This window comes from Dreissena polymorpha, chromosome 16, assembly GCF_020536995.1.
Source record: "Dreissena polymorpha isolate Duluth1 chromosome 16, UMN_Dpol_1.0, whole genome shotgun sequence".
Classification (NCBI taxonomy): Eukaryota; Metazoa; Mollusca; class Bivalvia; order Myida; family Dreissenidae; genus Dreissena; species Dreissena polymorpha.
This window is the reverse complement of record NC_068370.1, coordinates 14774473-14801669: the sequence shown is the minus strand read 5'-3', so window position 1 is coordinate 14801669 and position 27197 is coordinate 14774473. Positions and strand designations below refer to the sequence as shown.

Below are 27197 nucleotides of genomic sequence, written 5' to 3'. Positions count from 1 at the left end.
CCAAACATGCTCTCAAAGGCTTACACAAACAGGGGTGGGCCAGTATTTTCAATATGGAGTCTGTGAAAGCTCTGAAGTCACATATTGTATTGGTCTTCATGAACCTGTGTCAAATAATTAATTTTAATAAAAAAACTACCAAAATTGGATGTTATTTTCTTCTTTGTATATAGACTCGGTTAGACATGGGTCATTGTTTTTTTTACTTACTACATATAGCGACAAGAAATATCTTTAAAATACAAGAAGCATATTAATTTAACATGAACCTTTTGAAGCTGTGATAGAGCTGATGCAGGTATTACCGAACACTTGTGGTATTAAAACATAGTGTGTATTTATATTCTGCGGTGGTGCATGAGTAAATTTTGGATTAAAAACATGGCCACCAGGGGCGGGTCCTTTTTCCGTACATGGCTATAGTAAAACTTTGTAAAACACTAGAGGCCACATTTATTTTCCGATCTTAGCGAAACTGGTCAGAAGATTTGTCCTAATAATATCATGTTATCTCAGGTGAATTACTTTTGGCCTTTCAGGCCCTCTTGTCAATATATTTTTATATATTAATATATAACACCTTTCTTCAATTTGCGAAAAGAGGTGGGCCAGGTGGCTACAGAAGAAATATCATTGAGCTGACCATTTCAACCACCAATGGTGTTGAAAGTATGAACAATTTGTTTCAAAACTAAATATCTGACGAGATGGGGAAGGAAGAAAAGCTTATCAACACTGGTGACAGTGATTGTAAACTCTTTCATACCAGACTCGGAAAAACAGTCAGTATTTTTGATTTTTTTTTATAAAATGTGTACTTTTTATACCCATAGTGCAGATGAATATTCTTTATGAATTGTCTGTCAACTGAATGGATTGACTATTGTGACCTGTCATTCTCGTGCGTCATCCGTTGTGCGTCCTTTGCAAACATTATTAGCTCATGTTGAGCTTATGCCATAGACCTGTGTCTGCCATCAACTGTCAATAATATAGAGGTCACATTTGATGCCCAATCTTTATGCAAATTAGTCAAAATGTTTGTTTGAATGATTCTTTTTTTTTGTTTTAAAATGGTTCTGAGAGGATAAAAAACATGGTGTTTTTTTTCCGTTAATTAATGTATCGGTATTAAAGACATACAAACTTGTGAACACTCTAGAATTGCAAAATTTATGTACTTTTTTGTTATTTACTGAGAAAAGTTGAGCACTCTTTTTGCAGACAGATTTTTGTTAAGGGCATTCTTTTTATTTACAGGTTTGTAAGCAAGAATGTGCTGGCTGGCAGCAGTCACAAACAATACAACAAATCGCTACCAGTTTTTCTGAAAGATAAACCAAAAAAATTCATCAAACATGTGATGGACCGGTGGGATAGAGTGGAGGCTACCTCCATTAAAGAGAATGGGTGTGAGTTCACTGTAGGTGAATATACGGTAAACCTTTCAAACCCAACATGCTCTTGTCTCGATTTTAAAGATCGAAATTGGCCATGCAAGCATATGCTTGCAATCATAATGCATTGTCCAAGCCATACTTGGGATTCTCTTCCAACACAGTATACAAAGAGTCCATGTTTTAACCTTGACAAAGACTGTCAATCGTTAGACATCGTGTCTGAAGAAAGATCTGTTGTTCTTTCAAATGACAAACTTCGTGACAAATGTCTCACTGTATTAAAAGAAGCCACAAATGCATTGTATACAGTGGACAGTGCAGACATCCTTGAAAGTGTCCATAATGAGGTTATTAAATTGAAAGGTATCATCGAAAAAGGTCAATACACAGGTGCACTTCGTGAAAAAGAAAGAAGGAATAAAAGACCTACAAAAAGAGCACGGATGCAAATGAAGCAAACAGAACAAATACACTCTGAACAATCTGAAATGGAGGATGAAATAGACAGAGGTAAAAACACTGGATTAATGAAGAATAATTTATTTGGCTGATGCTTGTTTTGACCCTTTTTGATCCGTCCACTCATCAGTCTGTCCAAACAAATATGAAATGTATTCTTTAAAATCATCTTAACTTGTTTATATGTGGATTGTTTACATTACTGCAGTGTTATTTGCCCTATATTAATTGAAATTGAAGCTTGTTTTAATAAGAAAAATATTTGTCTATGTTAACTGATGTGCATTAAGTCTTTTACATTGTCTGTGCTGTGTTTATGAATTTATGAATTAATTCAATGTTATTTGATTTATTTCGTTTTGTTCATTGTGAGTTTGTATGTAATTTGCATTAAATGGAGGAAGTTACGTAAATATATTTATCATTAATAAATTTGAACTCATGGGTGAAGTATGAATAATATAATGTCAGAATCAAAATAATCGACATGTAAGCATTGGTTATTGGGGTGTTAACCAAAGGTTTTTTTTGTTCCGATGCTACGCCCTCCTGATTTAAGTACAACACATACAAATTCCAAAGTATTGGTTATTACAGCAATTACCAATGCTTAAAAGTCAATGATTACTTTTTAAATCGATTGATTTCAGTGTTGTTTGACATCTGGGACCATCCAGAGACACGTGAACAGATATTGAAGGTCGGTTCTTTCACCGTATGGAACAACTCGTTCCATTTTCTGAAGACCATGCTTCCCGATGAGGTAATAGTAATCATTCAACTCATTGCTGCCTTTCATTAATTAAAGTTGTACATAATGGCAAATACATGATTACATAATTTTTAGTTGTGAATATTTTATCAAACCAAATGTTCTTATAATTAAACTGGCGTAAAATTTTGTGACCTATTTGAACATTAATACCTATAATATTTTTTTCCTTATATATTTAATTTTGCATTCATAAAATAATAGTTAATAATGTAGAGTAAATGGTGTTTATAGTGTGTTGTTTACACAGATAGTTGTACCACTGATGATTTAATCCATGTCTTGCTTCTAAATTTTTCATGGTGTTCTTATTATTATTACATTGTTCACTGATGTGTACTTGTTTCTTACTTGAACAGAGAAATTGATGCCTTGGCTTTAGTTAATTGAATATATTGTAATAACCAATTAATTAAAAACATATAAACAAATATACAATGCCAACACATAAATGGAAAACATTTTAATGAACACACAAACTTTGTTGTCATGATAACAGTATATCTGGTTGTTCTGACTTCATGTGTTAAAATGATTGTTTAATTATGGCATGTCTTAAATACTTAATTTTAGATAATGGATGCATTTTTACATCTGCTGTGTTTGCCTTTGGATGGCAGTCTCCATGTAGCAAGTACAGTATGGACTGCCATATTTTTGGGACAAGACCCTGATAAACACAGGTATTTAAGCGAGGTATGTAGCATGTTCACCAATAAAATCTTAATACCTAAACTTTGAGGCATTTTCCTGAACATTTAAACATTTACATTAAAATGACAGCACATTAACGTTATAAAGAAATAACCATTTGCATTGACCAATATGACGGAAACTATATTTTAGCTCACCTGAAATTAAAGTGCTGAGTTGCTGGAACATGTAAAAACTTTTAAGCATTGAAATATGTTTAAATATTATGAAATATGGTCATCACTGCATGAAGGTTCATGTTAAATCTGTGCATTTACTGGTATTTATTAGGAATTGTTTGATGGACTAAATGAATAAAAGTATATAAAGCATTAATGAAAATAAGTCTATATTGTTATTTTCAAGAATTACTTGATTGAGTATTATTAGTTTGGCTGTTTTCAGAGAAAACTCGAGGTATTGTCATAGCCAGCTCGTGCTGTCCGACGTCTGTGTCGTGCTAAAACCTTTACTTTGGCTCTAAAAAAAAAGTGCTTCACTTACAACTTTGAAACTTTATATTTAGATGCACTTTGATTTGTTCTACATACCACACTCAATTTTAAGGTCACTAGGTCAAAGGTCAAGGTCTTTGTGATTTAAAATAATTCAGACAAGCTTTCATTTATTCAAGACTGAACCTGCAGCCGAGCGTTGACACCCATTATGTGGTGCTCTTGTCTTAAGTGTACTATTTTCTATGCAAAGGTGCAGATACTGGAGTATGATCATCTGGTTGGAGCAGTCAATGAGGGTGGATTCCACTGGTCTCTTATAGTAAGTGAAAATGATTGTCAATTTACTTGCGAAATATCACGGTTGTCCAATTTTTAACTTGGTTACATTTATAAATGCCATGAAACATTGTCTACTGGGCCTCTACAAAAACTGATTCCATAACAGAGCTGGGGCCAAAATTTGCCCTGTCCTGTGGTGAATCTGTTTTTCCTATATGTGTACAGTATACCCTTCAAAAATCAACACTCAAAACACATGGCATAGAGCTTACATTTTTGGCATTCGTATAGTTGGCTTCTACAAAGATTGTTGAGATTACAGGCTTGGGGCCAAAAGTTAGGCCCATCCTGGGGCCCAATATGTTTTCCCTACATGTATATACTAAAACAACTTCACAAATAGTCTTCTCTTAAACCACAAGGCATATAGGATAAATATTTTGCATACAAAATTGTGACTTTTAATTGTCAAGTGAACATCTGCCAATATTGCTCAAACTTATGCTCACAGGTCAAAATTTTTCCTGTCCAGCTGGGCCATTCTGTTCATACAAGAAAGTATGTAGTTAGTAAAAACTTAAAAAAACCTCTCTGAAAACATAAGGCATAGATAAAAGGTTTTTGGCATGAACAATTTATAGTATTTTCATCTTGATTGTTAAATTTATTTTTTTGTTCAAAAAAATATCCACAACCTGGAGCAGTCAAATTTATATATGTTCATAAAAAAAAACTTTAAAATTCTTCTAAATAGGTTAAATTTTCAAGATTCCTGCCAGTGGGACTATCAATTAAGATCGCATATTATTCAGGTGAGCACCCCAAGGCCCTCTGGGGGCCTCTTTTATTTTCTTCAGGTTGTGCAACCGAAAGACAACAAAGTATTGTACATAAATCCGATGGGGGAGCAGAATGTTTCCCAGCAACAGATCCTGCAACACTGGATGTAAATGTGTACATTATTTAATTAAACAGATTAGATACATTTAACTTCATATACTAAATTAGAAAATATCACAGACTGTAAAATGCTATGTAATATTTAACTTGCAAATAATCATCATTTATATAAAAAGTTTACACTGATCAGATTGTGAAGGTTTTGGTGTCATGTCCGTTACCGAAATTAGACTTGTATGTCTAATATGTAGCATTAGTGTATTTCCTTTCAGTGGTTTATGGGAATATTTGCTACCAAAAACTTTTTTATGTCCCCCACCATTAAAGTGGGGGACATATTGTTTCTTCCCTGTCTGTAGGTCTATCTGTCTGTTGGTTTGTTTGTTGGTTTGATTTTATGTTTGCGTCAAATTTGCCATAACTTTTGCAATATTGAAGATAGCAACTTGATATTTTGCATGCATGCATGTGTATCTCATGGAGATGCACATTTTGAGTGTTGAAAGATCAAGGTCATCCTTTAAGGTCAAAGGTCAAAGATATAGCTTCAAAGCGGCGCAATAGGGGACATAGTGTTTCTAAAAACACATTTCTTGTTTGAAGTACAAGAAATCCATGTTTTTACCTTCTAACTTTGACCTTGACCCAAATTAAATTCTTAGTATGCAGAACCAAGCTAGCTATTAATCAATATGACCAAGTAACATTAAAATCCTTCATTGATTTATGCAAAGAAGCACTGGCAAGGTAATTATGTTTTTAACCTGGATAACTTGACTTAATTGACAAATGCTGCCAATATGCAAACCAAGGCTTGGTAATGAACACTCCTTCTAAGTTTCTTTTTATGTTTTATGGGAATAAGTGCTGACAAGATTCAAGGAACATCTAACCAGACATCCTGACAGCGCAAAAAATATGTCTTTATTACCAGCTAGGGAATTCATTCCAAAAATTTAGCAAATAATATTTGTACTCATAATGTATCATTTATGGTGATTTGATGATGTTGTTTTTTTACTTTTTGCTTTTGAACAGTAAATTTGTGCACATTCGGCGCTCATCCAGCATTGATATGGGCGGACCAACACATTGGAACATACTCTGCCCACGTCATGCAAAACAGTCAGATTCAATATCTTGCGGTGTCTACGTTTTAAAGGTAATGGAATCCGTTATTTGTACTTCCCAATGATTTTTAACCAGGTTTTCCGAAGGAAAAAACTGGTTATTAGATTGGCGAATGCGGGCGTGCCGGCTGGCGGGCTGGCGGAACAAGCTTGTCCGGGCCATAACTATGTCGTTCATTGTCAGATTTTAAAATCATTTGGCACATTTGTTTAATATCATTGGACGGTGTGTCGCGCGAAATAATTACGTCGATATCTCCAAGGTCAAGGTCACACTTTGAGTTAAAAGGTCAAAAATGGCCATAAATGAGCTTGTCCTGGCCATAACTATGTCATTCATTGTGAGATTTTAAAATCATTTTGCACATTTGTTCACCAGCATGGTACGGTGTGTTGCACGAAAGAATCACGTCAATATCTCCAATGTCAAGGTCGCCACGACTAAAAATATATTAATTTTTTTTATAACAAACTTACAAAGGGGGTTAATTTTGTTTGTTCATTTCAAAAGTTCAGTTTGAGTTTTCTCCCTTTATCAGATTTTTTTTTCACAATGAAAACCTGGTTTTGTGACAATTTTGTCCCTTGTTCCTGTAGAAGCGTAGTTGTTTTTTTTTGTCCATCTGTGACACTTTTCTGTCCACAGCTGTTTCTGAACTGTTTCTTGTAATGAACCTTAAAAATTATTTTCTATTATCATGTTGCATTGGTACACGCATAAAATTTATCTGCATCAACTTGGTAAAGCCATAGTTATCCTCTTTATTGATTGAAAGTAAGGAATCTGCATCAACTTGGTAAAGCCATAGTTATCCTCTTCATTGATTGAACGTTAGGGATCTGCATCAACTTGGTAAAGCAATAGTTATCCTATCATTGATTGAAAGTAAGGAATTCCATAACTGTTTTTTGCTTTCCATAGCTGTTGCTCAGTAACTGTTGTATGGAACTACATGAAACTTGTTATTAATATGTATGTTCATAAAATGTTTGTGCGTGGTTAAGTATTGCTTGGATTGCCTTGGTAAATTAATTTTCAAACCCACTTAATTGGTTGAAACAGTTGTGTTTTTTTTCTGCCCAATGCTACCTCTCAGTAAATATAATGATATTAACAACTTTAGTTAGCAGAATGCTACCTGCAGAATCAATCCTTAGAGTTTGTGCTCAGCAAAACACAACTACTAGAAGAACGGAGACGAATAGCCAGAAGACTGCTTTCTGAAGGGGGTAAATAATTTTATTTCAAACAAAAACGAAACACTGTATATATTTTATCATTTATACTTATCATTTATCACTTTTCCATCATTTTATCATTTATCACTTTTCCACCAAAATGTTTAATATGTTTTCATTTAAAACCAAAAAAAAGCAAACTATTATTATTATAACTTACCAGTGTTTTTTATCCAGAAAAGTTCTTTTTTGCTTTCTTAAGTGAATTACTTTCCATTGCTTTTTTACTGGATTATGAAAAAAAATTGTTCAATAAGGAAAATGATAGAAAATGGCTTTACAAATGAGAAACAAATCATTGCTATATGATTAAATTTTTAACCAGTTTTTCCGAAGGAAAAAACTGCTTATTAGATTGGCGAATGCGGGCGGGCTGGCTGGCTGGCTGGCTGGCGGGCTGGCTGGCTGGCTGGCGGGCTGGCGGAATAAGCTTGTCCGGGCCATAACTATGTCGTTCATTGTCAGATTTTAAAATCATTTGACACATTTGTTCACCATCATTGGACGGTGTGTCGCGCGAAATAATTACGTCGATATCTCCAGGGTCAAGGTCACACTTTGAGTTCAAAGGTCAAAAATGGCCATAAATGAGCTTGTCCGAGCCATAACTATGTCGTTCATCGTCAGATTTTAAAATCATATGGCACATTTGTTCACCATGATTGGACGGTGTGTCACGCTAAATAATTACGTCGATATCTCCAAGGTCAAGGTCACACTTTGAGTTCAAAGGTCAAAAATGGCCATAAATGAGCTTGTCCTGGCCATAACTATGTCATTCATAGTGAGATTTTAAAATAATTTGGCACATTTGTTCACCATCATGGGACGGTGTGTCCCACGAAAGAATCACGTCAATATCTCCAATGTCAAGGTCGCCACGACTAAAAATAGATTTAAAAAAAAAATTACAAAGGGGGTTAATTTTTTGTGGTCATTTCAAAAGTTCAGTTTGAGTTTTCTCCCTTTATCAGATTTTTTTTTCACAATGAAAACCTGGTTTTGTGACAATTTTGTCCCTTTTTTATTTTATTTTGTATTTTGCTGTGTATTCTTATGATCTCTCTGGGTTTGTCTGTTGGTAAGTCCTATCTGAGTAAAGGAGCATGTCAATGGCAAATAGGGGATATAATTGTCAGAAATAAATAAAACTATTGAAGGGTATTTAATTTACTAAATGATTTATTTAAAATGATACCCCATTATAATAATAATCCTGTAAGATAGGTGTTTTAATAAGTATGCACTTTGGATGCCCCCCTTCGAAGAAAAAGGGTTATACTGTTTTGCGCATGTCGGTCTGTCGGTTGGTCCGTCCACCAAATGGTTTCTGGATGTAAACTCAATAACGCGTAGACCTAGGATCATGATACATTATTGGTACAATGATTATGACTGGCACATGTCCCCTATTGATTTTCAGGTCACTTCTTCAAAGGTCAAGGTCACATTGACTAGAAACAGTAAAATTGTTTTCGGATGATAACTCAAGAATGCTTATGCAAAGGATCATGTAACTTCATAGCTACATTGATCATGACTGGCAGATGACCCCTATTGATTTTCAGGTCACTAGGTCAAGGTCACATTGACCTGAAGCAGTAAAATAGTTTCTAACATATTCACACAATGGCTGCCACTATAACTGACAGCCCATTCGAGGGGCATGCGTGTTTTACAAACAGCCCTTGTTTGCATGCCTTGTTTGAAAAGCCTTAGAAATAATATGTTTGGACACATGAATGACTAACTTAATTGCTGCAAATACTTTTAAAGCATATTTATTAATTCAAATTGTTAACTTACTTTTCTAGAAATCATTGGAGGTCATCTAGAAGAGATAGCAAGTAGCCCATCAGTTGAACATGAGGTAACAGCCACCTTACTATATTGATGTGAATTAATTATAAAAATAAATATGTTTAAAAAATGCAGAAAAAGTTATCCGATGAAAGAGCAGTGGAATATCTTAGGCAAAGGACTCAGAATGAAAAGGGTTTGAGGAAACACTGTCTAGTCAGTAAGAAACACTTGATCATACAATCTCTTTGCAACAGCAATAAGAGTCACTGTTAAAAACGTGCCCTTGCTAACAAATCTTTACTCAAAGTTAGGATAATTTTTGTTGTTGCTTTTCTATAATTCCTTTCTGATCATTCACATGATATTTCATCTTCAACATTAAAATATTAGGAAAACATAAGTGAATAATCACAGGAGTAATGAGATTGCAGCTGTCCTTTACGGTAGAGAAAATGGGAATACAAAAACATAAAAGAACTAAATATGAGTATATCATGATCATTTTGCAGCACTTGGACCAGCTGACAAACACCTCTGCCATGGAGATGGAAGTGCCAGACACTGACCCAGTAGTGGATGATGTGGCAACAACCAGGGTACTCTATTTATGTGAATTAATTGTAAACGTAAATGTATCCAAAATGCAGAAAAAGTTATCCGATCAAAGAGCAGTGAATTATCTGAGGGAGCATACTTAGATTGAAAAGGGCTTGAGAAAACACTGTCTAGTCATTTAGACACAATTGAATATACAATCGCGAAGCAATAGCAATAAGAGTTACTGTTAAAAACGTGCCCTTGCTAACAAATCTTTACTCAAGGTTAGGATAATTTTTGTTGTTGCTTTTCTATAATTCCTTTCTGATCATTCACATGATATTTCATCTTCAACATTAAAATATTAGGAAAACATAAGTGAATAATCACAGGAGTAATGAGATTGCAGCTGTCCTTTACGGTAGAGAAAATGGGAATACAAAAACATAAAAGAACTAAATATGAGTATATCATGATATTTTGCAGCACTTGGACCAGCTGACAAACACCTCTGCCATGGAGATGGAAGTGCCAGACACTGACCCAGAAGTGGATGATGTGGCAACAACCAGGGTACTCTATTTATGTGAATTAATTGTAAACGTAAATGTATCCAAAAATGCAAGAAAAGTTATCCGATCAAAGAGCAGTGAATTATCTTAGGGAGCATACTGAGATTGAAAAGGGCTTGAGAAAACACTGTCTAGTCAGTTAGACACAATTGATTATACAATCGCGAAGCAACAGCAATAAGAGTTACTGTTAAAAACTTGTCCTTGATAACAAATCTTTCATATGTGTTATGGTAATTTCAATTCTTGCTTTTCTATAAGTCCTTTCTGATCATTCACATGATATTCCGTCTTCAACATTAAAATACTAGGATAACATGAGTGAATAAGCAGATAAGGAATGAGATTGCAGCTGTCATTTACCGTAGAGAAAATGGGAATACAAGAACATTAAAGAACTAAATATGAGTATATCATGATATTTTGCAGAACTTGGACCAGCTGACAAACACCTCTGCCATGGAGATGGAAGTGCCAGACACTGACCCAGTAGTGGATGATGTGGCAACAACCAGGGTACTCTATTTATGTGAATTAATTGTAAACATAAATATATCCAAAAATGCAGAAAAAGTTATCCAATCAAAGAGCAGTGAATTATCTTAGGCAACAGACTTAGAGTGATAAGGGTTTGAGAAAACACTGTTTGTTAGTAAGTCAAAAACACTTGATTAAACAATCGCAATCAGAGTTACTGTTAAAAGAGTATCTTTGCTAACAAATCATTCTTCAGTCTTATGGTAATTTCAGTTGTAGCTTTTCTAAATTGTTAAACCTCTTGTGTACCATAATGCAAAGCATATATTTATAGGTTCATCGACGTATCTTTTAGGTTAATTGTGGTATCGGTATACATTTTGTTATTATTGGATTGTTAAATTTTGCAAGAAATATTTTAGGAAAGAGTCAGTGTTCACATTTATGCACCTTTGCAGAGAAGTGTTTGCATCTATATGCATCACACTTATTAACTGATGTTGGACTTTTTACTTGAAACATGTAATTTTTTTAGGAGTCAAGATATCCAGTCAGAGCAAGTACATCAAAGGTTTGTGGCAGACATTACCTGTTTACTTATCAAAGAGGGATGTATTTAGCTTTACACTCCCATCAAAACATGTAAGTGCTGTCCAAGTAATTGTCGTTATCTACAGATGGATCTCATATTTATAGGAAACTATGTTTATCCTTAATCATCCTTTACACCTCATATCTGGTATTGTTGTCAGTAAGAATGATATTGATTCCCAACAGAAAGCAGGGTCTTGTTTTGCCCTTGTCGGTCTATTTTGCTCTCCGTCCTTCATTCACTCTTTTGCTTGTCCAGATATGCTTATCCATAATTGTCAATGGAATTTTATTAAACTATCAAGAAGTTTGTATACAGCTTGGTCACACATTACAATTAAATTATGTAGGGATCTACAACATAACCACAGAGGTTTGACCTTTTATTTGATTCAAATTGAGGTATGTTGTTTATTCGGAGCTTTCATTCAGTAACTTTTGTCTGAAATATCATGAAATAATTCTTAATATGCTAACACTACATGCTACTCAAAATCTATAGAAAAAGGAAATCTCAAGCAATTTTTGGCAAAGCTTATTATTTTGAAAACAGTTCAGAACAGTATACATAATTTGATAAGAAATACACATATGAAACACAATCTCAAGGAAATGCAATAAACCTTGATGTCATGTGTATAAATGTGAAGAAACAAACAATAGTATTTTAATGACATATTGATTGTATAATTGCTTGTAAACATAATGTTTTAGGGAAATTAATTTTAGTGTATTTATATTAGCTTGTCACTCTTTCACTGGCAGCAATGGACTTGACGTCATACTGGTTCTTTGATGCTTTTTATCAATGAATGTGATGTAGAAAATAATTCACTAAATAATTTAGAATTAAATCAAGGTCATCAAAGTGTAACAAATCCATAATGACTAAATAACGGTAATTTGTTTATCAGGTTTCAAAATATGCAGTAAGTAATTATATATACCATAATAAAATGTGTGATAATAAAGTGAAGGCGAGTTAATTTCTCTGAGGCATAGGGAAAAAAAAATAAATTCGTCATTCCATACTTCTCTCTGTCACATTTTTCCATCTGGACCTGTTTTTCAGCAACTATTTCATGCAATTTCTTGAAATTTTAAATAAATGTGTCACCATGTTGATTGTTCAAATTTTTTGGGCATACTAGGTAACTCCTAATTTATTCTCCTTTAATTAATTCAAAGTACATTGTAGCTATTGCATGGAATTTCATATAAAAATCATCTTACTACCGAGGGTGCATGCATATATTATGTCAGTATCTACTTGGTATGCAAGTAAATGAATATTCTCATTTATTTGTTTATGTCCCTCACCACTATAGTGGGGGACATATTGTTGTTGACCTGTCTGTTATTTTGTTTGTTTGCGTCAAACATTTACATTTGCCATAATGAAGCTAGCTAATTAATATTTGGCAGTCAAGGTCATAGGACAAATATATGGGTCAAAATCGCTGATTTAATGTCTACTTTTGCAACATTGAAGATTGCAACTTGATATTTTACATGCATGTGTATCTAATGGATCTGTACATTTTGAGTGGTAAATGTTGAAGGTTATGGTCATCCTTCAAGGTCAAAGGTCAAATATATGGGGACATTATGTTTCACAAACACATTGCTTGTTTAATATTATGTCTGCAATTAGCTGTTAGTAAATTAACTATTGTGTGAAATATCATGTAACTAAAATGTTTTGTTTCAAATTGTGGTTGTTCACTTCCATATTTTGTTTGGATCAGCTTTAAATGTTTGGATCCTTAATTGATTGTAATTGAGAGTTTTTCCCGCCTGGGTTGTTGTTTGGAATTCAATTTTTATTAGTATATTAACATCAAGTGTATATTATTTATACAGTTGTTACATACACTTTGTCAGGATGGCTTGGTCAGTTAAGAATTGTACCCTTTTATTGATAGGATTTTTCATTAGGAAGGGGAATACCAACCCCATGATTGAATTTTCTTGTTATTTATTGTACTGATTTCAATGTTTTCTTCATTTAGGCACCTTTTCGCAGAGAGTCCTTTATTTATTATGGACCTAAGAGAGTCAAAGAAACTCATTGTCTGTGCAACATGCCGGATGATGGAAGGTATGCAAGGTTTCATTAATTTGTCCTAAAGCAAGTTAAACCATTAATTAAAAAATAACAAAATAGTTACCTCTACAGGAAACTTATACACCAAACTATATTGTAAATTGTCCTTCCGTTTCTGAAAATGTTGGCTATACATGAATCATTTTCTCTTGACTATTGGTCTCCCTTTCTCAAAATTTGTCACTCCTTTGCAACGAATCAAGGGATTTAAAAGCATTTTTCCCTTATGTTTACCTTCAAGAGAAATCAAGTTGCAATTAACACACCATGCTTGTTCAAGCTCAAACTTTGAATAAATGCTACAAATTTACCTACACTTAAAATTGCTTGTCTACTTCAAAGGTTGAATGCTGTTATATGTCTGAACTGGTTTTTATGCCCCCGGTAGGAGGGCATATAGTGATTGGACTGTCCGTCTGTCTGTCTGTCCGTCTTTCCGTCACACTTTGGGTTTAGGTTTGGGAAAATGCTCATTATTTATATGTCCCTTGAGATGTAACCTTCATATTTGGTCTGCTTGTGCATATGGGCAAGGCCTTTCCATACGCACACAAATTTTGACCCCTGTTACCTTGACCTTGAACTAAGAGTTTGTGTTTAGGTTTCGAAATCTGCGTTTAGGTAAGTTAAGTGGGATGTGCTGAGATGATTAATGTGTTGTTGATGCTAAGTGTAACTTTTGAATGTGCTTCCCAGAGAGTACTGGCAGTGTGAAGGATGCCTTAAATGGTTCCATCCGGAATGTGTTGGTGAGTCGGTGGAACCAGAAAAGTACACATGCGCATCATGTTCACACAAGGTATTGTTTTGTTTTGTTTTTCACTTACCAAAACCTATTAAAAAAACGCTGTTTACATGGATTTGTATAGTGATATATTTTGTTTACCAACCTCTTCTTCAAAATCTTATTTACCTATTGTTCAGAAACTTCACACAAAAAATATTATATGGCATCTTGGTTCGGGATTTTAAGGTAAATATCATGGGTTAACTGTTCAAAATACTTTGCGAATTAATTGAGATAAAAACGTTTACATTTATTCATCTATTTCGGACCTAGCTTGTTCTTGGGTTCATGGTGCCAATTGTATGGTTACGTACATGTATATGAAAGAACAGATTATGATAAAAGCATACTTTTATGCTTAAAATACGTTTGAGACATTTAAATGACATTTTTGACTTTCATACCATATATTTAATGCTTGTTTTGAAATGTACATTAGTTTGGTGAATAGCATTTGTTTAACCGTCAATATTTAATGCTTAAAGGAAGAGTTACCTGCTTTATTTAACGTACACCAAAATTAACTATTGTAATCAAACCATCCATTATTTAGTGTGAATGATCAAGGTAAAATAAGTGTAAAGGATTGGCACGACTTCAATAATATTACAAAGGTTCACTTTTAATTTTCATACGCCCATTATTTTAAACAGGACGTATTATAGTTTCACTTTTGGCGGGCGGCGTCCACAGCAGTGTCCGCTCTATAATTCAACTTGATCAGAAGATGTATCTAGAAAATATCTAGGTCAAGTTAGAATATGGGTCATGCCGGGTCAAAAAACTGGGTCACGGGGTCACATAGCGCATTTCAAGGGTTTAAGCATGGTGTCCGTTATCTAATTGAAGAAGTTAACATATGATCTTTACCAAATTTGGTCCGAAATTGTGTCTTTTTGGTATAAATGACAAAATCAATACAGGTCTTCGTTTACTGGTGGGCAAAAAAAATTCTTATAAATGAAGACTGAGGGACATGCAGAACTTACAACAGCACTCCCACAAGGAGATCAAATTAAGAAAATTTAAACGTGACCTTGACCTTTAAGGTATCGATTAAAAAACGTGAGTGTTTTCTTCTAGTTGTAAGTAACACCTTACCTAGACCAAATATAAAGAATGAGGGAGATACAGAACTCAAAATATCACTTCAAGGTACCAACGCCAAAAACAATATGGATCTTATAAGAAAGCGATAACCAATCTGTAAAACTTATGTCAGAGTTAAATTTATGTATCCTTCTTTACGAAGAAACAACCAACCGACCAACATGTGAAAATGTATGCCTCCTCGAAAAAGGGCATAAAATAGGTCTGTAGCAAACTTATCATTTATTTGGCTTCCAATTAACAATATTGTCATTTGCAGGATCTTCCACAGGAAAAGATATTTGAGATTCCAGAACTTTTCAAGGTAAAAATATTTTTCTTACTTTTCCAAATAGCGTTTGATGTGGTGTAAATAACTGTAATATACTATTAGCTTAAATATTGTTAAGGTAATCTTTTCATTAAATTTAATGATTATGTTTATATTTAAGACTATTATAGATGAGGAGGAACAGGGTGAGGGCACATTTTTTATCTGTGCAAAGGACGCCTGTGATAATGTGAGTAACAGACCTACTTAATTTTTGATAAAAATAGTTTTATATGTAACACACACAATTATATAGGTAATAAATAAATAAATATATAAACTTGTTTTATTCGCAAACTACACTTGATGCTTATTTTTTAAGCTTTAGACAGCTATAAGACAGTAAAAACCTCAATTGATAAATAAATATAGTATGCATATTGGGCAAAAGGCTTGACCTTGGGCACAATTGGTTCAAGTTGAGAAGTTCTGTTAACTTAAGAATGATATTCAATGATGAAAGAAAGTTATGATACTGATTATTTTTTTTAGATGGCTGCAGGAATCAGCAGAGCCAGCATGATATTGAACCATGTAGGATCATCAAGGTAATCTTTAATACTTGTGAACATTTACCTGTTGACACATTATCAAAGTACGAGTCCAAACATCCTTCACACTGCCGGATTAAAATTGTTTTGGAACTTTTGAAAGATAAAAATGAACATCTTTTGCATCAAAGTGTTTTTACAATAGACCTCTCATCATTGTTTGATTTTCCAACAATTTAAGCCCTCTTCCATGGATGAATTCTGCTAACCAGTTTATGGCAGGCAACCGGCAAGTGAAAAATGGGTTTGGATTTGCCATCTTCAGCTGTGTGGTAAGCAAGTTATTTTTTATGCAATTTACTGGTGGGCAATCTCTTTATCGAAACTTTTATTATGGAGACTTCGACAAATGTGCATGTTTCTTTTTTTGTTGCTTATAACTGTGCTTAAACTTTTTGGAATGCAAAATAAGTTGGCACCAATGATGTTCTTATTAAGACAATGTTTGTTGCAACAGCCATGTGGTATACTTCAAGGTCAGTGACAAACATAATGGACACTTTGTGTTTTACTTTTTCAATTTATGTATTAAGTGCCAGTAATTGTTTTTATGCTTTATGTGTATAAGCAGATATATAGGACTGGTAAATACATAATTTATTAGTGGCCAAAATGTTTTCGTGTCTGTTCAACCCCTTTATATATTGTCAGATTTTAATAAAACTTGGCATGAGTAAATAACACATGTGTTGTGTGAAAGACTCAAAATTCTGATGAGAAGGTCAAGGTCAAACTGTGCTTTGAAACTTTTTCAAAAATAAATGTTCAGTCAATAACTTTGCTAAACGTGTACTGATTTAAATGATTCTTGGAAAAATTAATACCAACAATAGTATGATGTCACGTGCAATATTCATGATGCTGATATTTTTGCCATCGTCAAAAGGTGCTTTTGAACTTTGACAATCATATGTAAATTCCTTAGCTTCATAGTGTTTCAAGTCCATTGAATGATATCGCCCTGATAAGTTAGATTTTAAAATTACTTGTGATGCTGGAGCATCCTTGTCTTTGGGACATTTTCACTTTCAAGCAAAAACACAAGTATTTTAAATTTAAATATAATTAACAATTATAAAATGCCAGTATTCTTGTATTCCTAATCACAATCTGTCTATGAGTATTTAACATTTCATTTTCAAGGCCATAGAGTGTGTGAGACACTACATTAAAGACGAACTGATGGAACAGAATGAAGAGTAAGCAATTTTAATAATGTAAAATAATTTCAAAATAAATAAAAGCGTATTCTATACATGCATGTATAGATACGATTTTGTTTAAATTATTGAACCAGTTTGAAGATTTTAATACTCCTGCTGAAAGGGCATTACTTGTTCTGTAATAGCTGTACATCCTATCATTGACAGTAATGCAGTGACAAATTTTTACTGATTGTCGGTTGAAGTAGTTACAAAAAACTTTTTAGCTTCAAACTTTGAAGCTATATATTTGACCAGTTTGACATTGAAGGATGACCTGACTTTGACCTTTCACCATTCAAAATATGCAGCTCCATGAGATACACATACATGCCAAATATCAAGTTGCTATCTTCAATATTGCAAAAGTTATTGCAAATTTTAAAGTTTGACGCAACATACAATCAAACCAACAAACAAACCAACAGACGGACCAACAGACAGGGCAAAAACAATATAGTGGGGGACATAATAACCACTCCACATTCTTTAAAGTGGCATTTATAACTATTAACTTTAAATATGTCATCACTTGCAAAGAATGCAGTTTATATGTTTGTGGGCAACAGTTACTTGTCTATGTTCAAACCTACATAGTTACATAAATTTGTTTTAAATAAAATCAAATCACAGTTACTTCTCTTTTAATTTCAGTGAACCATACTATTCTGTCGTAAAACAGTTGCGGGGGGTTAAAGATCCCAACCTCAAAGCTTATCTTGCAAAGGATAAATAGTAAGTTTCCACAAAAATTGTATTTTTTGTTTTTGTCTACAGTTATAGTTACCTATGAAGAAAGATGTATTGTTTTCATCACTAACAATTTTTACACAATATCCGTCAATGTATCTTAACCCTTTCAATGCGGGAACCGAATTTTGAAGGCCTTTGCAAACACGTTCTGCGGCGTCTCACCAGGATCCAAACTGTTTGCTTTTCTGATAATATTCTTTGAAAAAATCGAGGAAAATGCTAATTTTATAAATTCAGCAGACGACATTTTAGCAGACGACAAATTTCCCAGCATGCAAAGGGTTAAATATAATATATGTATAACAATATATAATAAAAACATTTATCTTTGCTTATTCAGATACTTTGTGTTACTTAAGAAATTAAAAAATTTCCACAACATTTTTGTAACCACACACTGTCATATGATCCATGCCCTTCTTCAAAAGTAAATGCAAAAGCTGTGCTTAATACATATTGTACAGCAGCAATTACTACAGCAGTGTTAACATAGATACTGACATGCAAAATATGTCCCTGATGTGAGCTTATGACTATGGTTAACCTTATGTGTCTTCTCTTTGCCATATAAAATATGTACATTGGTATGCATGATCTTAGCTTAAAAGGCAATGAATGTGATCCTAGTTAATTTAATTTGTTTCATTTATAGCTCGACTTGTATATATGAAATATATATATTTGAGCTATCCTACTCATCCCGGTGTCGACATGAGTGTTAGCGTGAGCGCGGAAATGTTTGCGTACTATCCCAAATATTTCCCATGTCCCTTGACATATTGCTGGCATATTTTGCCAACTTTGTAACCAACATGACTCCAATCTATAAACAAGAGCAGACAACTGTATCATGCATTTTTTAAGAATTATGACCTCTTTTTGTCTTAGAAACAATATTTTGTTGAATTTTGTGTTTACATCAACTTGACTTCTAAAGTATCAAAGCTATTCCTTTCAAACTTCAAATATTTTATTATTATTATGAGAGTAATATACCTGGCAAGTTCAATTAGACCTTGACCTATGAATGACCTTGATTCTCAAGGTCAAAAGAATTAATTTTAGTTAAATTGCCATAACTTTTTTATTTATGATCAGATTTTATTAATACTTTGACCGAACAACACTTACCTGAATACAACAATGGATTCTACCCAAACAATACCCCAACCCAGAATCCCTGCCCCCATTCCCAATCCAAAAAGATTTTTTTTCTTTGAAATATGGTTAAAAAATATATTTATTTACTTTATATTAGCAGGACCGTCCAAACTTCCCACCCAAGCTATTGCTTTCAAACTTGAAATAAAATCTTATTAATTTGTTTTATGTCTTTACAAATGTTCAATAAATTGTGTAAAATATACCCAAACTATTACCTTGACCTAATTGAATAATGTGAACAATTTCCAATGACGGCTTTAGTTATACTGTCAAGCACTCGAATGGTTGAGTGCGCTGTCCTCTTTCAGCTCTTGTTTTACCAGTTTCCAGTTTGCGTGTGGCAAAATGTGCAATGCTTAGAACATTATGTTAGTTAACTATGTAAATGTTGAAGTGGAATAAAAAGCATGTCTGTTTTGTTTTCTGTTTAGCATGCACAACGAATTTATCACAGAAGTGCTGCTTCCTGAAGCCTTGATAGGCATTTTCCAAGCCTTTACTAAATGCAGCTACCAAGAAGCCCATACTGAATGCAGTTGTGTCGTTGGACAATCTGCATTAAAGGCTTTAAAAAATGCCTGCGAAATAAGTAAGATAAATTGCCATTACATGTACACTTTGATTTAACATAGTCTATCAGTTCAACTAAAAAACAAATCATCAAAATACATTAAATATGCATTAGCCACCATTGCACGTTTGGTAAGTTAGTTTGCTGTTTTTAGAGGAATGGCTGGATACATTTAAATAGTGATTACTATATGCATGTATGTTAAGATTTGTTACTCAAATGCTTGTCTTTAACACATTGAACACTTACAAAGGAAGGATTTGCGTAAACCCTAATTAGACGATGCTCTGAATAATTAACTATATGATGTTGTTTTTTTAACTGTATCTTTAGAAAGAAGAGAAGTTATTGATACTTGTTAGTTCGTTCATTGCATCGCGCCTAAGAAAATTTAAATTAAATTCTATTTCTTTGGTTGCTTCTAACCTTGTAGTAATTATGCTGTTATTGAATTTAATGAAACATTTAATAAGTTCTCTTTTATTGCCGTTTAGTTTGTGTTACAATCCTATGAGGCTAATGTTATTTACAATTATGTGTGTTTTGAGTATTGCTGGGCAAAAACAAATGTTTGGGATCCCTCAAAACCGTTTTAACCCCATAATGCCTAGTATTGAACCTTCCAAGGCAGTGACCCCAGCTTTATTGTCCCCTACCGGTTTCACCAGAAGGGACCTATGGTTTGCGCTCTGTCTGTCAGTCGGTCTGTCACACTTTTCTGGATCCTGTGATAACTTAACAAGTTCTTAATATTTTTTCATGGAACTTGAAACATGTATAGACAGCAATATGGACATAATGCATGTCATTTAATTTTGTTCCTACGTCAAAAATTCTGTTTGCTTTGGCAACAAATATATAAATAAATCTGACAATGGTAGAGCCAGTAGGAGACATATATTGTTTGGTGATAAGTCTTTATCAATGTAATTTGTTTTGTGTGTTGTTTCGTGCTGTGCTTTGCTTTTCGGTAGTTGTGCACTTGTAAAGTAAGGGCTAAGCACCAGGCATGATTGAAGATGGCAAAGCTGTGCTGCTGGGGCAGCTGAAGTTTCACCTTTGTATACTTTTCATACTCATTTGAAATAATTGCTCTTGGTATGCATTTCAAAGTACCATTGCTTGAGAAATTGATTTATTTCTGTGTAAATATAAAATTGATTCTTTAAGACAATCATCTTTTTATACATTAACTTTGGTTGGGGTGGGTTAACGTAAATATAATGCAAATAGAGAAACAATCATTATCCATGAAAATAAGTGGGTTTTTACATTGAAACAATCATACAAATATGCATGGATTTTGAATTGCATATTGTGTTGAAGATTCATGAAAAGAAGAGTTAATCAAAACTTTTCATCTTAGAACAATTTGTTAAAGGATTATCTTAGAAACTTTTAGAAAACCAGCCCAGGGTATATGTGTAAAGATGACAGATCCAATATTTAAAATGCATCTTTATATATTTTTCAGGTGAGTCAAAGCGGACACAGTTGATGAGGAAATATGCATCCAGCATTGGAAGCTAAATTTTTCTTTAAAAAAATACAATTAATTTAATGAGGTAGTTTACATAATGCCCTGTCTGTTGGTTTGTTTGTTTGTGCAAACCTTAGCATTTGCAATAACTTTTGCAATATTAAAGGTAGCAACTTCATATATAGCATGCATGTGTATCTCATGGAGCTACACACTTTGAGTTGTGTAAGGTCAAGGTATTCGTTTTTTTGGTAAAATTGATGAATAAATATGACATCTCTTCGCATTGTTTTAAAATTAATACACAACTTGTTTCAGAAACATTGTTTAATAACATTAGATTGTCATTTATTCAATTTGAAAGTTGTCAAAAGTAATTATTTCTCCCTATACGGTAGCTTTAGGTATATGTGATATATCATAAGAAAACTAATCTTCATTGCATTACAAATTAATTAAGCATTCTTTACATTTGCTTTTATGACACAAAAAAAACTAGTTTAGACTTATAAAATTGATCAAATAATTATTTGAACATAAAGTTTGACCAGACTGTACAATTTAAACACAAAAGTTTATAACGACATGTATCTTGTGCTTTGCATTTGTTAAAAAGTTGCCTTATAATTGTGCGAACCAGGTCTTCTCAAATTAAAAATGCATCTTATTCAAAGGTGATCAGAACTAAATGTGTTTTTTTTTAATAATTCAGGGATAAAAAAATCAGACTAAGAAACCATATGCAATAATTCATAGTCTGTAGTCCTCACAGAGAGAAACTTCAATAAACAATATGTTGTTATTATATAATACCTTCGTGTTTGCCTCACGGTTGCCTATTGATTTGTTTAAAAATAGGAAGTTTATAATGAGGTATATAACACACAGAAATTTCATAATTGAATCATTTTATGCTCCTCCAAAAAATTCTTGTCTGAGCTTTTTCTCAGCAACTTGTTACGGGAATTCAATGAAACTTTATGGGAAGCTTCACTTCCAACAGGAGATGTGCATGTTATCAGCCAGTTATGGTCGGATGATTTTTCACAGAGTTATGGCCCATTGAAATTTTCCATTAACTGTAAATATTGTGCATTCTTGTTCGGGCTATTTCTCAGCAACTAATGTCTGCAATTGAATGAAACTTTATGGGAAGCTTCACTACCAACAGGACATGTGCATATTATCAGCAAGTTATGGTCGGATGATTTTTCATAGAGTTATGGCCCTTTGAAATTTTCAATATACTGTACATATAGTGCAATTCTTGTCCGGGCTATTTATCCCCAACTAATGACTTGAATTCAATGAAGTTTTACGGAAAGCTTAACTGCCTTGAAGAGATGCGCGTGTTATTTGTGGGTTCTGGTAAGATGATTTCTTTAGAGACTTATGGCCCTTTGAAATTGTTAAGATGCTAAACCATCCATCGTATTATTTTGTCCAAAGTTATGCCCCTCAAGATGTTTCCTTTTATCTGAATATATAGTGCAATATTGTGACAAAAAAAAACTTTGTGGAGCTTCATCCGTCTCTGACGGCTTGTTTTAGTTAAATATTATTTGTAAATCCCATATTAATAAGTTGTTACCATTAAGTTTTATGTTTTGCTATGAAAGTAAAGCATTTGATAATTGTAAGTTGTTTTATATAGTTCAATTGAATGTCTATTGTTTTGTTTTAAAATAGGCAACATTTTGTGATGCTGACAATTAGATCAACATCATAAATTCTTAACTTGCATTTCAGACAAAGACCAAATATGAAAAAAATCATTGTTTTCTGTCTTCTGAGAAAGAAACTTTAATAAAAACAAATATATATCAGGTCAGGCAATACATATGTTTGTGTCTTAGTAATATCACGGTACTCACTTTTAAATCACTATTATAGCTTTGTTTTGCCTCACGATTGCTTATTGTTTCATTTAGAAAAGGCAGTCTATACTGAGGTATATAACACACAGAAATGTCATATTTGAATAATTTTCTATTTATTGTAGCACTTGATAAATGTAAGTTCTTTATTTAGTTCATTCGAATGTCTATTGTTAACCAAATTTTCCAAGGGAAAAACTGTTTATTATATTGGCAGATGTCAGATGTTTATATTTTTATAAATATATTGCAGTTTTTCAATTTCAACCGTACCTGAATATATGCAATGTCAACAAGTTTCGAGTAAATTTATCAAAATTAGATATGTCATCACATAGATTAAATATCGAGACAGGCAGATGGGCTAGACCTACACCAATTCCATTAGATCAAAGAAAGTGTACTGTTTGTAATAAACTCGAAGATGAGTTTCATTTTTATCTTGAATGTACAATATATACTGAACTGAGATCAAAATATATTCCATTGTATTACAGACAACGACCAAACATGTACAAATTTATCGAGCTAATAACATCAAATAATTAACTATTAATAAGAAAATTTAGCTGTTATATTTATCACTCTTTTAAGGTTCGAACGCATAATACATATGTGTCATCAATTTGATTTATTCTGAAATGTTTTGTGCGGTACATATCTTGTTGTAACTTTAATTGCATTTAGTATGTACTGCATATTAATTGTTGGGATAGTACCTCATATGTAACGTGTTTTTATTCACGTGTTTTTTAATCTGTCTTTGTGTTTTAACGGTCACCTTCAATGGACTGTCAAAACTGTATTTGAATGTATTTAATCAATTGCCATTATTATCTTTTTAATTAAGGTTATATTATAGTATCGTTTCTGTTCCTAGATGTATTCTACGATAATATGGCTGCATTTTTAGAACTGTTATGCACTGATTTACAACTATTATGTCACATTAAATACTGTACTTGTACCATCTATATTTTCATAGAGCATACTACATGACCTTTTGACCATCTACATTTTTGATTGCGTAGGTGGTTTGTTTAAGGTTTATGAAATGCTTGTTTTTAATATCAAACGCAACCAGTTAAAACATTTTGTTTCTCGTGTTTGTTTAACTACAGACACCTTGTCATAATGTCATAATATCAGTTTAATTAAATAATATGTTGTTCTATGAGCAGAGCCTTTGAGCTGCCAATATTTTCGTTTCGCATAGGTAGCAAGCAAGGGCTAATTCTTATGAAATTGATACAAGCATGAAAAAAGAATAATTGATATTTAGTTAAATACTGTGTGCTATCACGTGAAACGAAATTTGTTACGCTAAGGTTAGTAAAACGTGTTATTATTATGACAATTGTCATGTGAAGTGTGAAGACCCAATATATGTACAATTTGCTTATTTGATATTTTGTTGTCATAATTAAGGTCCATTACAAATGATGTAATACAACCTATTCAATTACATACATACTATCAATAGTTATTAATATAATTATACCTATATTTATGCCCCCCTTCGAAGAAGAGGGGGTATATTGCTTTGCTCATGTCGGTCGTTCTGTCGGTCGGTCCGTCCACCATGTGGTTTCCGGATGATAACTCAAGAACGCTTGGGCCTAGGATCATGAAACTTCATAGAAACATTGATCATGACTCGCAGATGAACCCTATTGATTTTGAGGTCATTAGGTCAAAGGTCAAGGTCATGGTGACCCGAAATAGTAAAATGGTTTCCGGATGATATCTAAAGAACGCTTATGCCTAGGATCATGAAACTTCATAGGTACTTTGATCATGACTCGCAGATGACCCCTATTGATTTTCAGGTCACTAGGTCAAAGGTCAAGGTGACCCGAAATAGTAACATGGTTTCGGGATGATAACTGAAGAACGCTTAAGCCTAGGATCATGAAACTTGATAGGTAAATTGATCAGGACTTGCAGATGACCCCTATAGATTTTCAGGTCACTAGGTCAAAGGTCAAGGTCACAGTGACAAAAAACATATTCACACAATGGCTGTCATTACAACGTAGAGCCCATATGGGGGGCATGCATGTTTTACAAACAGCCCTTGTTAATTAAACATGTATGAATTGTTGCAATGCAACATATTTTTTTTCTTTTTCTTTTTTGTAAATTCATGTATTATTTATGTTGTAAACACTGTATGCTTACTTAGTCCACTTGGGCTTTTGGCTTTCTGGATGTGTTGTTTAATAAACAATAAACAATATGTAAGACATATCAAACGTACTGATAAATACTATTGTTTATATAGCATTCAACATGACTTTTGGACCATGTATATGTTAATTTCGTAGGTGACCTGTACAGGGTTTATACAATGATATTAAATATAAATTAATATCAAACGTTGTCTTTTCAGTGCATTTTGTTGTGTTTGTTTATTTAGATAATTGAACTGATTTATAACATCCATTTAACAAAGTTCATTGTTTCCAGAGCCTATATTTCCGTTTCGTACAGGTAGACTGTACGGGCCGACGTTTATGCGATTATTACATGCATGTGTTTTAATTGACTTTTATTTTAGAAGATCTGTCAACAAGTCTTTAACAAGCCTGTTACTATCACAAACTGTTCTACTAACCTTAAACATATGATGTATATATAAATGTACTAGTAACATACAAATATTCATAATAAAACCGACTATGTTAATTCTGATTAGTACAAAGTGTTTTTATTAGTACATCTTGCTTATGGAGACCTAATAAATGTAAATTACATTATATTTTGTATATTGCATTAAATTGAGTTTATTAGCCTCATACACTCTGACGCACTTAGGATATATTTAATTACATGTATACTTTCGATAATTATTTATGTTCTAGTGTAATGTATAATAACTCATAATGTATAATAAATCATGTATGCACCGTTGTAACCAAACGATTTTATTTCTTTTCATGACTTTATTTTGTATAATCATAAACTGTGTATTGTGTAAACACTGTATCATGTATGCTTGATTTGTCCACTTGGGCTTTTGGCCTTCTGGATGGATTGTTTAATAAACTATGTTCTAAAAAATGCAAAGGTTTCGTGTCCGCTCAATTATTTTGCTATGTATGGTCGGATTAAAATATTACTTGGCATGAGTATTAACCACAAGAGTATATGTGAAATACTCAACAGCCAGATGTCAAGGTCAAACGGTGCTATATAAATTTGACAATAATCAATGTAAATACCTAATTATGACAGTGTTTGGTGTCCAAAAAATAATTTTGCCGTGCATGGTCCATTTTAATGATAATTGGCATAAGAAAAAAACACAATACATGTCGTTTGATATGTCACGTGAAAGACTCGAGATGCTGATGTCAAGGTCAAGGTAAAAAGGTTCTTTGGAACTTTGACAAAAAAAAAAAATGTAACACTGTGATCATCACAGTGTTTTGTTTCCACTAAATAACTTCGCTAAACATGTTTGGATTTTTATAATACTTTTCATAACTTATAGCCACAAGTATGATGTGATGCGCAAAAGGCTCAAGATGCTGATGTGAAGCTCAAACGGTGCTATTGAACTTTCACAAAAAAAATATAAAATACTAAGTTTTTCAGTTGTTCGTGAACGCTAAATAACTTCACTATACACAATATAAATATGTGTCGCGTAAAAGACTCGTAATGCTGATGTCTTCTTTTATTTCATAATCTTTGTAATTGTTATCAAGACATTTCTTTTTCATTTAGACCAATACTGTTGTCATGTTATTGGACGTGCTTTTAAAACTGAGCCAAGTATTGTGAAAACGGGTCTTATGTCTAGGAGTTCCGAGTTCCAACTTGTTCTCTTATTTTTCATAATCTTTGTAATTGTTATCAAGACATTTTCTTTTTCATTTATACCAATACTGTTGTCATGTTATTGGACGTGCTTTTAAAACTGAGCCAAGTTTTGCGAAAACGGGTCTTATGTCTTGGGAGTTCCGAGTT

The 27197-nt window shown here is 33.1% G+C and overlaps 1 protein-coding gene across 1 annotated transcript; it reads left to right on the top strand.

Annotated features, from left to right (window-relative positions):
• Positions 1–690: 690 nt before the first annotated feature.
• On the top strand, positions 691–26279 carry LOC127862481 (uncharacterized). The gene is made up of 23 exons (XM_052401633.1): positions 691–782; positions 1261–1910; positions 2510–2622; positions 3205–3327; positions 4033–4101; positions 4919–5007; positions 6000–6123; positions 7216–7321; positions 9145–9200; positions 9643–9729; positions 10157–10243; positions 10672–10758; positions 11255–11290; positions 13323–13411; positions 14114–14216; positions 15574–15618; positions 15746–15814; positions 16117–16172; positions 16357–16447; positions 17319–17374; positions 18032–18112; positions 19726–19883; positions 21340–26279. Exons 2-23 carry the CDS (start codon positions 1364–1366, stop codon positions 21393–21395), a joined length of 2328 nt encoding a protein of 775 aa, XP_052257593.1. The 5' UTR covers positions 691–782; positions 1261–1363; the 3' UTR covers positions 21396–26279.
• Positions 26280–27197: the final 918 nt, after the last annotated feature.